This window comes from Syngnathus acus, chromosome 6 (assembly GCF_901709675.1).
Source record: "Syngnathus acus chromosome 6, fSynAcu1.2, whole genome shotgun sequence".
In the NCBI taxonomy this organism is placed as follows: Eukaryota; Metazoa; Chordata; class Actinopteri; order Syngnathiformes; family Syngnathidae; genus Syngnathus; species Syngnathus acus.
The window spans coordinates 479991-489990 of NC_051092.1; the positions used below are offsets into that span (position 1 = coordinate 479991).

At 52.0% G+C, this 10000-nt stretch overlaps 1 protein-coding gene across 5 annotated transcripts in view; it reads left to right on the plus strand.

The window, feature by feature from the left end:
* The window catches only part of cadps2 (Ca++-dependent secretion activator 2), a 29850-nt gene that overhangs the window by 11501 nt on the left and 8349 nt on the right, over window positions 1-10000 (plus strand). For all 5 annotated transcript variants that reach the window (XM_037253831.1, XM_037253835.1, XM_037253832.1 and 2 more), the window contains exons 13-20: window positions 2250-2437; window positions 4551-4652; window positions 4972-5035; window positions 5185-5397; window positions 6465-6621; window positions 8179-8320; window positions 9150-9305; window positions 9383-9530. In XM_037253831.1, coding sequence (XP_037109726.1) covers window positions 2250-2437; window positions 4551-4652; window positions 4972-5035; window positions 5185-5397; window positions 6465-6621; window positions 8179-8320; window positions 9150-9305; window positions 9383-9530 — 1170 coding nt within the window. The remainder of the gene's footprint in view (window positions 1-2249; window positions 2438-4550; window positions 4653-4971; window positions 5036-5184; window positions 5398-6464; window positions 6622-8178; window positions 8321-9149; window positions 9306-9382; window positions 9531-10000) is intronic.

Here is a 10000-nt window from a genome sequence, read left to right on the forward strand (position 1 = left end):
AAAAGTGCAATTTGGTCCCATTCCCACAAATCCATTTGAAATGGCCCATTAACAACAAAATTCCAGCTGATGATTTTTTTTTTTTTTTTTTGTGCACGGGCCTTTGCGGGCCTTTTTGCATCCTTCCTGCATTTGATGGAATGCATTTGTCGCCAAGATCTGAGAGTCTGTGTGTGATTTTGCGCCGCGCCGGCGCTCGCTGGTCTAATTGGCGGGCGGAAAGCGCTGCGCGTGCGTATGCATCCGTGGCCTGCATTACGGCGAGAAAGGCACACCAAAGCGCCCGTCATCATGCCAAAGCGCGGCCTCCTGCCGATGGCGAGATTGCCACCGGGTAAATATTTTCAAAGGCGAGAGCCAGCTTCCCGCCGCGAGAGAGAGAGAGAGAGAGCGCGCGCTCCTCGTTTGTCATCCGACAGCTTTTGCCGACTCGGAACGGATCCGGTTCAACCCGGTGTCGGAATGAAAGAGCCTTCAGATGCTAACGCTTAGCAAACGCGACAAGGTGGAGGTGACGCCGCTCAAAGCAACAAATGGAAGAAACTTAAACGCTCCGCTGTCGGCTGACCCGAACCCCCCCCCCCCCTCCCGTCGCAGAAGCCATTCCCACAATGAATCGATGATCAAAGTAGAGACTTGATTCCATGTCGATGAATTGGAAATGTAAAGGCGGAAAATTGTGTCTGCTTGTGACCCAGGTGCGCAAAATGTCTTTCTCGGGCTTGTTTGAGTGTCTTTGAAAAGCGCTTTTTTTTTTTTTTTTTGCTCACTCGCCTTCCGCGGTAACGTCCTTGAGGTGTTATTGCGTTCTTTGTACTTACCGCTGCTTATTTGTGTGTTTTTCACAGCGACCTCGCTCGCTTTTGTGCGCCCGTCAAGCACTTTGTGACCTTTTGGCAGGCAAGCGGAGCCGACGCTCACTCGGGCGTCGAGTGTCGCTATTCAAGCACCTGTGCTACTTGAATATTTGCTGGGTTCGAAGGACGGCGAGGTAGAAATCAGGGGGGGGGGGGGGATAACTTTTCCCTTTTCAATGGGCACGAGGCGAGATAAACAACAATTTGAATACTCGTTGCCAACCTTGTTAGAAGAATTTGCAGCTGGAGAGGGCCGCGTGCCAAGCGCTCGGCTTGCGCCATTTTGGCACCTTATGGCATTTCGGAGACCCCCCCGCTATCCTTGCTTGCTTGCTTGCTTGCTTTCTTTCTTTCTTTCTTTCTTGCTTTCTTTCTTTCTTTCTTTCTTCCTTCCTTGCTTTCCTCCCTTCTTTTCTTTCCTCCCTCCCTCCCTCCCTCCCTCCCTTCCTCCCGCCTTGCAGTGACATCTGCTCCTCTTTCACGTACGTCTACCTGGCGGCCCGGCCGCAATTAGAGGCGTCTTTTCTCCTCCTTCCTTTCTCTCGGGCCGGTTGTGGCCGCCAGCGGGCTTTGTGCTGCAGAACCCAACGGCGGCGGACATCTGTTAACAAGAGGCTGGGATTGGTGTCGGGTCCCGGGGTGGCGCTCTATTCAGCCTCAACAAGCGTCTTTGGAAGGGACACGCTTGGCCGCTGAAAACTTTTCCACCCGGCAAACCCCACCATGGGGTGCGCGCTCTCTCGCCTCTTCCTATTGGTCGCCGCCATCTGGCCAGATCTCGCAAAACCCAAAGGAGTTCCCGTCGGCCTTTGGTCACTTGTTCACGGGCGACGCCGTTGCTCTGGTTGTTTTGTCGAAATGGGCCAGCATCTTGCGTCAATGACAAGGCGCCAAAAGAAAGACGCGCCAGCAGGGGCGGAGCCTGACAATGAACTCGTCGTGACTTTGCTACCATTTTCACGTGGGTGCGGTGCTGGTGCTGGTGCTGTTGCTGCTTTTGGTCGCTCCAAATGTTGTTTTCCATTTGCAAATGTTTTTTCTTTTCTTGCCTCTTAGACACAGTCATCTTGCATGAAGGAGAGAAATATTTATTCATTATTTTTGAATTCATTTTTGTCATTCATTTATTTGTTGATTGAATATAATCAGGGCTGAGAATAGCTCTGAATTCATTTGCCCATCGATTGATGCTTTCCGAAGCCGCAGTCAAAATGTTGACGCTCGTCGGTCCTTGAACGGCACCGCGTGCGTGCGTGCGTGTTTTGGTAAATAACATCTCCCATGGCAACGGCTCGTATTTTGCCCACATGCCTAAAGGATCGGAAATGCGCTCATTTGCTGTCCTCTGGAAAGTGTCGACGCGTTCCTGACTGCTGTGATTCTTGTGGTCAGGGTTGGTTCAGTCCGGGCCAGGTGTTTGTTCTGGACGAGTACTGCGCTCGCTACGGCGTGGGCGGCTGCCAGCGCCACCTGAGCTACTTGAAGGAGCTGATGGACTTGTCTGAGAACAACACGCTGGTGGACCCCACGCTGCTTCACTACAGTTACGCCTTCTGCGCCTCACACGTGCACGGCAACAGGTACGGCGGTGGGTGACACTTTTTGCGCACGCACGCCTCGGAAATGTGCAAGCCACTTGTGGCGGTGAGCCGCTGTGACCCGGTCGCCGTCTGTCAACATATCTGTGCATTTTCTCTTTGTTCACTCATTGAGGCAATTAGCCGCTAATGATTAGCTCCTCCAGCTAATGGAGACGTGTGTTTAGCCGAGCTGGCTTTTTGTCAGCTGGAGCTGTCATTTGAGTAATTGCTGCTCATTCAGGCTCCCGCCGGGCGTCGCTGGGAAAAGACAAAAAACTTCATGACGCTTCAGTGGGGGAGGGGTGGGGCTTGATATTTGATGGACAGCTACCTGGGTACTTTGCTGCTGTTTGGTTAAAGCCCGTGTTTGGTTGAGCCAGCCACGTCACCATGGCAACAACTCACGTTGCGACACGAGCGCGGTAGGCCGAGGTCCCGCTTCCGCCACCTCCGCGTGGAGGAATGCTTTGGCCTCCCGCTCTGATTTGCCTGAAAAAGGGAAAGAGAAAAGCGGAGAAATCCTTTTTCATTTCATGACATCATCACTGAAGTGACAGTTGGAACGTTTTCACCTATTTCAAATCGTGGACTTCCTGCGGGGCCTGAGGCAGATAGGCTTCTTATCATTTACACTTGAGCCGCGTGGAGTGTAAACACACAAACAAGAAGAAGGAAGGCCACCCCTCCTTCCTTTTTCCTTATTAGTCCCCCCCCCCCCCCGCCGCAGCCTTGGCAGCTCGCTTGCTTCATTTAGCAGCAACAATGTGTCTGAAGCGCAGCAAGCTGTCGCAGCCCACTTACAAGCAACACCCCCTTACATGACTCCCCCCCCCCCCCCCCCCCCCCAATCGTGAGAGCGCTAACATGAGCGCACATGTGGCGCTCGTGACCACAGCAAGAACCTTCTTGGCTTGATTGGACGCCTGCCCGTGAAGGCCTCACATTTGGACACACTGCCAGGATACTTTGCAATAGAATCAAAAAAATCCATCAAGGCAACAAATCGAACATGTTATGTTCCGACTTATGTTATGAGAAAGCGTCACGGAAGACTGAGGTGCAAAGCGTTCACACGGAGACCCGCGTCTCGGAAAAGCAGGAATTTGCTTTTCACTCGGAGACGCCGCATCACAAAGCTGCATTCAAATTGGGATTCATCAATTTTGTGCAGCCATTTTGTGCACGCGTACGTGCGTGCAGACACCCGCTCAAATGTTCACGAGCGTTCTGAGGTCAAGCCACGGGGTCAAGGGTCAACGTCGGCGTGTCAAATCAATGCCCAGTAAAAAACCTGACGGACGGGCGCTCCAAATACGACTCGTGTGAGATGGCCGGCGTTGGACATTGGAATGGCCTTGGCCAAAAACAAAAGAGGAGCCGAGCCGAGCCGAGCCTTCTTGTTGTTCTCCACGTTTGGGCCGGTTTTGAGCAAGCGCTAGAGCGGCAGCTGATTGCTTCCCGGCAGGGGTTAATTCTTCACTTTCAGACGGCAGCCGAGTCAAGGTTGCCGCCGTTGCCGTTGCCGCCGCTTTCTTCCCTCACCTTCTCCTCCCATTCTTCTCCTTTTCTTCCTTTCTGTCTTTTGAGAGCAGCAAAGAAAAGAAGCCGGCTGCCATTTGTACGTGTTTTCACTGACCTCAAGATGGAAGAGGTCGGCTTCCGCTGGAAACGCTTTGCTGCTGTTCAAATATTTCATTTAGTTTTGTTTGAGGGCTTCAATGCATGTTTTTTTTTTTTTCTTTTCTAATTTCACGTTAGCATTTAGCTAGCAGCGACTTTGGGAAGGCGCATTTTTGGCGCAACGAGTTCAATTAGCAACGCGGTGGCACAATTCAAAGAGAGAAAAAAAAAGTATATAATAATAATAATAATAATAATAATAAAATATTTTTTTAAATTATAAAGAAAAAAGCAGACTTGTCGTATTATATGTAGTATATAATAATATAAAGTATATATATAATAATAATGATGATTAAAAAAAAAAGAAAAAATGATCAAGCAAAAAAGCGGACTGTTGACGTCCAAGGTTTTAGCTGAGAAGCTGCAAAATGCGCAATGGCTCATTTTTGGAAGTGGCTGATAATCATTGAATTGTATGGATTGCATGAAGGCCCGACGGGACGGGGACGGTGACGCTGGAGGAGAAGGAGCAGTTCCAGGCTGTCAGGACTCGCCTCATGCGCCTTCTGGACAACCACATCACGCACTTTCGGTAATCACAAAACACTTTTGCTAACAAAGTGCCCAAATTAACAGGTGGGGGTTGGGCTGGGGGCCTTCTTTAACCTCCAAGGTCACCTGGAGGGGGAGGGGCACTTGAGTTGTTTGTTCACTTGTCAATGAAGGAGGTGAGAAAAAGGGGGAGAAAAGAGAAAGCGCTTCTTGTTGTTGCTCTTGTTCTTTCTCAGCGTAATGAGCGCCGCCGCCGCCGCCATCTGTTGCAACCGTCCGTCCCTCCCTCCCTCCCTCTGTCTGTCTGTCCGTTCGCCCGCCTGCATCCACGTCTGCGCCGTTTTTGTTTGTGCACGCAGGTACTGCTTCCCTTTCGGGCGACCAGATGGCGCACTCAAGGCCACGCTCTCCCTGCTTGAGAGGGTAGGACTCGGCCGCGCCGCGGCGTGCCGCTCGACCCTCGGTTGACCGCCCGCCCGCCCGGATCTTTTCGTCAAATCGCCATTTCAAAACGTTGTCGTTGATAGTTGGCGGATGTGGGTGTGACCGCCGATGTTTGTGCCGCGCGGCAGGTTCTGATGAAGGACGTGGTGAGCACGCCGCTCGGCAGCGAGGAGATGAAGAAGGTGCTGCGGCGCTGCCTGGAGAAGGCGGCGGCCGTCAACTACGGCCAGCTGCTGGAGTTTGCCAACTGGAAGGCCGGGGCCAAGCGGCTGGAGGACGCCGTGCGTCTGGCCGAGCTCGTCGTCGAGGTCCTGCAGCAGAACGACGAACATCACGCCGAGGTTGCCCTCTTTTCTAACGTCTCGTGCCAGCATTTTTAGGTTTCATGAAATGATTTCAATTCTTTTCAATGATTTCAAATCATCATTTTTCATTATTTAGAATTGAAATGAGCATTACAAAGATTTTTCTCGAGAGGGGGCAGATTCCTAATTTCTGAAAGATGAATTGAAAGGTTCCGATTGCAATTTGCCGTCCAAATGAATTTCCGTATCTTTTCAACTTTCTGCTCAAACGCAAACGAGCGACGCCCACGTGATGCTTTGCGCGCGAAAAAGAGAGCAACAGCAGATGTTGAGGCGGCGGCGGCGGCTATTCTCGGAACGCCGTCGCCGTGGCAACCGATTGCACCTGAAAACTTAACTGGATGACCAGGTCAAAGCAACCTTTGAGTCGTCCAGAATGGTTTTCTTCCTTTTGCCGCCGCTCTTTTGTATATTTTGAAGGACTTTTGTTTTTGTTTTTTTTCTTCAAATGTCAGCCAATGAAATCGCTTGTTGAAACGCTCGGTGCTGTCAATCAAAAGTCAACAATGTTGATTGTGTCTTGTTTTCTTTGTGCTGCTGAAAGGGACGAGAGGTAAGTTTTTTTGGTTGTTGTTTTTTTCTGGCTTCCCGGCGGCCACAGCGCTTTGAGTGGCCCTCATCGCCGTTTGCGTCCCGCCGCCTGCCACGCGTCGGCATTCTTCAGCTTTGAAGAAGCTCTAAAGTGCGCCGGGTTCACGGCGCTTTTTTTCCCGCAAGGCCCGACGGGAAGTCCCGCAAGGCCACGGCGTAGCGAGCCGGCAAGGCTTTTCATTCTGACCCCAGCTGCCTCTTGGTCCTCGCCGCCTTTCAAGGCCGGTTGCACTTTTTTTTTTCTCCACGACAAAAGCGGGAACTGGCGAGGCACCTCGCTACGCCGACGGCCTCCAAGTGTCGGCGTGGCACTCGTCGTCTATTGGAGAAAAAAAAGAGAAACGGGAACTTGGCCGTTTTGCTGCGAAGCGGCCATTTTGTAGTCGCCGCCCGGTGCCGACGTTTTGCCTTCAAACAACAAATTTGGAGCTTACGTGGTATTTGTTCGTCAGGCCTTTTCGCTGTGGCCCGAGCTGATGCGCGAGCACGCCGAGCACTTCCTGGCGCTGTACCGCCTGGACCTGGACTTGGCTCTGGAGGCGCAGCCCGTGGATTCCTGGAGCAGCTTTCCGCTCTTCCAGCTCCTCAACGGCTTCCTCGCCGCCGATGGTGAGAGCCCGCCTTCTTGTATTTTTCCACCACTTTTGTCTTTCTGGTTTTCTAAACTCGTTTCATAATTGTTGTGTCGGACCGTTGTTTTTGGGAAAAGCATCGCAGGCCATAGTTTGTTCTACCCAGTTGTATTTGGTACTACTTTGGACCTTTTCTTCTTTTGGGATGTGGTTTGACTTCAAACTAATTGAAGTTGAAAGTAAGACGGCGACACTTTGGAGGAGCCAGCGAGTCGATTGGCAAACCAAAAGGCTTTTTGCCGTTGTTGATGTTTTCCGGCTCAAGGTCCCGAGGCGGCGGCGGCGGCCATTGTTGGCGGCGGGCTTTGTGAGCGCCGCCGCCGTGATAATGCGGCACGGTCCCAAGGGCGCTAGGCGAAACAAAAGATCTTGGCGTCGGCGCCGACGTGTTGATTTTTGCGCGTGCCATTGTGGGCGCTAATTACGTGAAAGGCAAGGAAAGAAGAGAAGAAGGCCGCCCGTTCGCTCGCTCGCTCCCCCCCCCCCCCCGCCCGCCACTTGGCCAGCCTTGCAAAGGCGTCGCCGCAACGTGTCAAACCTTGACAAGATGCCTTTGAAAAAGGCTCGCAACTCTGCCGCGCTTTTCGCACACTTTACAAATAAATGCTCACTTGTTTGGCGTTGGCGGCAGCGACGGCGAGGGAGGATGGGAGGGAAGGGGGGGCACAAAGGGAGAGCCAAGAAAGTGTGCGCTGGGGGGGGGGCAGCGTTGAGTCAAACGACTTCACTTTTTTATTTCCATTCTATTTGCGCTGGCCACTCCAGCTTTTTTATTTGGATGCGCTTGTCACGCACACACTTTTGAAACTTTTGGTTCAAACGTTTGGCATCCTTTGTGGCTTTTCTGCTATCTTCTTGCGTTCCAAGTCGGTCAGCATTTTTCCATCTGATTTGTTCCATTTTGTGACTTTCTCTGCCGTGTCTGTCAGAATCGTTTCTTATTGATTTTTTGTTTTTTTTTCTTCTTCAGCCATATTTTTTGTACTGGCAACCCAGTTCATGTCTTTGACGTCTATAACCGTCAATGGCACTGAATGAGTTAATATCCCACATCAAATTGTTCTTTTTGAAGAACTTTTGTTTTTGGAACTTGTCAGGGTTCTCCAAATGCCTGACTTGAGCTAACGTGTCATACTTGAGTGTTTCTTTGGAAATGCTCACTTGTTGGTATTGACAGATGGAGGGAGGGAGGGAGGGGGAGGGTCTCTTGCTGTCGCTCCTCGAGGGGCGCCAAAAAGGCGAGTGTTAATCACGCGGCGACTAATGAAGCCCGCCGAGACGGGAGAACGTCGTTACTGTCGCCGTGAATTCATGGAGGACGCGAGGGAAGGCCCACGAGGGAAGGCCCACGATGGCCGCCGCCGCGACGACATTTTTCCACATTTGAATCGCGAGCGACCTCGTCGAAAATCCAACACGACGGCGAGAACGAGAAATGTAAAAACGACCGTTCCATAGTGGATGAGTTGGATTGAAAAGAAGCAATTGTAAAAATGAAAACAATTGTATTGATGGTTGTGTTTGCGCGCTGTAGCCCAGCTGTGCGACGGGCCCTTCCACAAGCACCTCCAGGACGCCTTCGTCCCTCTGGTGGTGCGCTACGTGGACCTGATGGAGTCGTCCATCGCGCAGTCCGTCCACCGCGGCTTCCAGCAGGAGACCTGGCATTCCGTCAAGTAAGCTTTGACCTTGGACGGATAGGTCTGGATGAAAAGCTAAAAAGCAAAATAGTTGAGCTCAGATCGCCGCCGTCAGCCCAAAAGCCCGTCTATGACCGGAACGCCGGCGCTGGAGCTAGTGCTGACCCGTGAGCGCGTTCCTGCTGCTCCGCCTCCTTTGCGACACTTTGTGGCAACAATTGAAGCGACACGCACCTTTTTTGCCCGACAGCTCGGGAACGCAACTCGGTCCGAGTACCTTGGTTACGGCATGATTAACTTCCTGCTCACTTGAACAACGTGTCCGTCGGCGGGTGGCGATATGCCACTTGGGGCTCCCTGGGTGTGTTTTTGTGGAAAGGCGGGAAAAAAAACCCTGCTCAGACCACACTGTGCGCTTCGAGAAAGCTGCAAAGAGCCACCAAAAAAACAAAACAAGCTGGCACTTCATTAGCGAGCACAGACGGGTGAGTGGGATCGGCCCTAACCCCCTGGGGGTGAGGGAGCCGGTGGGGGGGGGGGGGGGCCTTCAGAGAGCCTCACTAATTAGACATGAGGGGGCCCCCGCGCCGCTGCCACTTGTTGGGGTGCTCGTCTTTTAAAGGCCAAATGAGAAAAAGATGGATGGATGGAAATGATGGATGGATGGAAAGGATGGATGGAAATGCCAATATCTTCCTCTAGAAGCGTCATTGAAAGTGTCCGTGCAGTTTAAGTTCAAACGCTTGTTGAACTTCTCAGCAAAACACGAGGAAAGAAACGATGTCATCAAATAAAGAAGAAGCAAACGACAATAAAGGAAAGTCTCCTTTCAAAATGAGTCAACGATATTGTGGCAACATTGCAGGAACGGCTCGGCCACGTCGGAGGATCTCTTCTGGAAGCTCAATGCGCTGCAGATGTTGGCGCTGGAGCTGGACTGGCCCGAGCCCGCCTTCGCCGAGCACCTGCAGCGGAGACTCAAGCTGATGGCCAGCGACATGACCGAGGCCTGCGTCAAGAGGTCGCCAAAGGCCGCCCGGCCCATCCGTGCGGGAGCCGCCTGACTGATGCTTGATGAGCGCCCGTGCTCATGTGCAGGACCAAAAGCGCCTTTGACGCCCAACTGCAGAAAGTCAGCAAGTGGACGGAGCTGCGCGTGCCGCTGTGCGCCTGCACCATGTTGAACGTCGTGGCTGACGCCAAGAGGCGCTGCCCTGAGCTCTGCGCGCTGGACACTGGCCAGGAGGTAAGCCAGCAGCTAGCCAGCCAGCTAGCCAGCCAGCCAGCCAGCCAGCCAGCCAGCTAGCCAGCCAGCCAGCCAGCCAGCTAGCCAGCCAGCCAGCTAGCCAGCCAGCTAGCCAGCCAGCTAGCCAGCCAGCCAGAAACAGTTTTAAATGCATGCTCAATTTGAAAAAATGTCCTGAAAGGTTAGCTACCTAAAAAAAGAAGAATCAATTCGTTTCATTCAAATCATCACCAAATAAAGAAATTGCATCCAGAATTTTTTTCATTTCAATTGAAATTTAAAATTCAGCCAATTTTGTCACGGCAAGAAATAACCTCTAAAACTTGAGTCATTTTGCCGCAAGCATGCACAGTTCCTAAGATACGGGGAATTTCTTTAAACGTGTGCACGCAGACACAAGGAAATACCGGTTGAAGCAAAACCTTGTTGGCAGGTGGCCAAATAATCAGCCACGCCGGCCATCTTGTTTG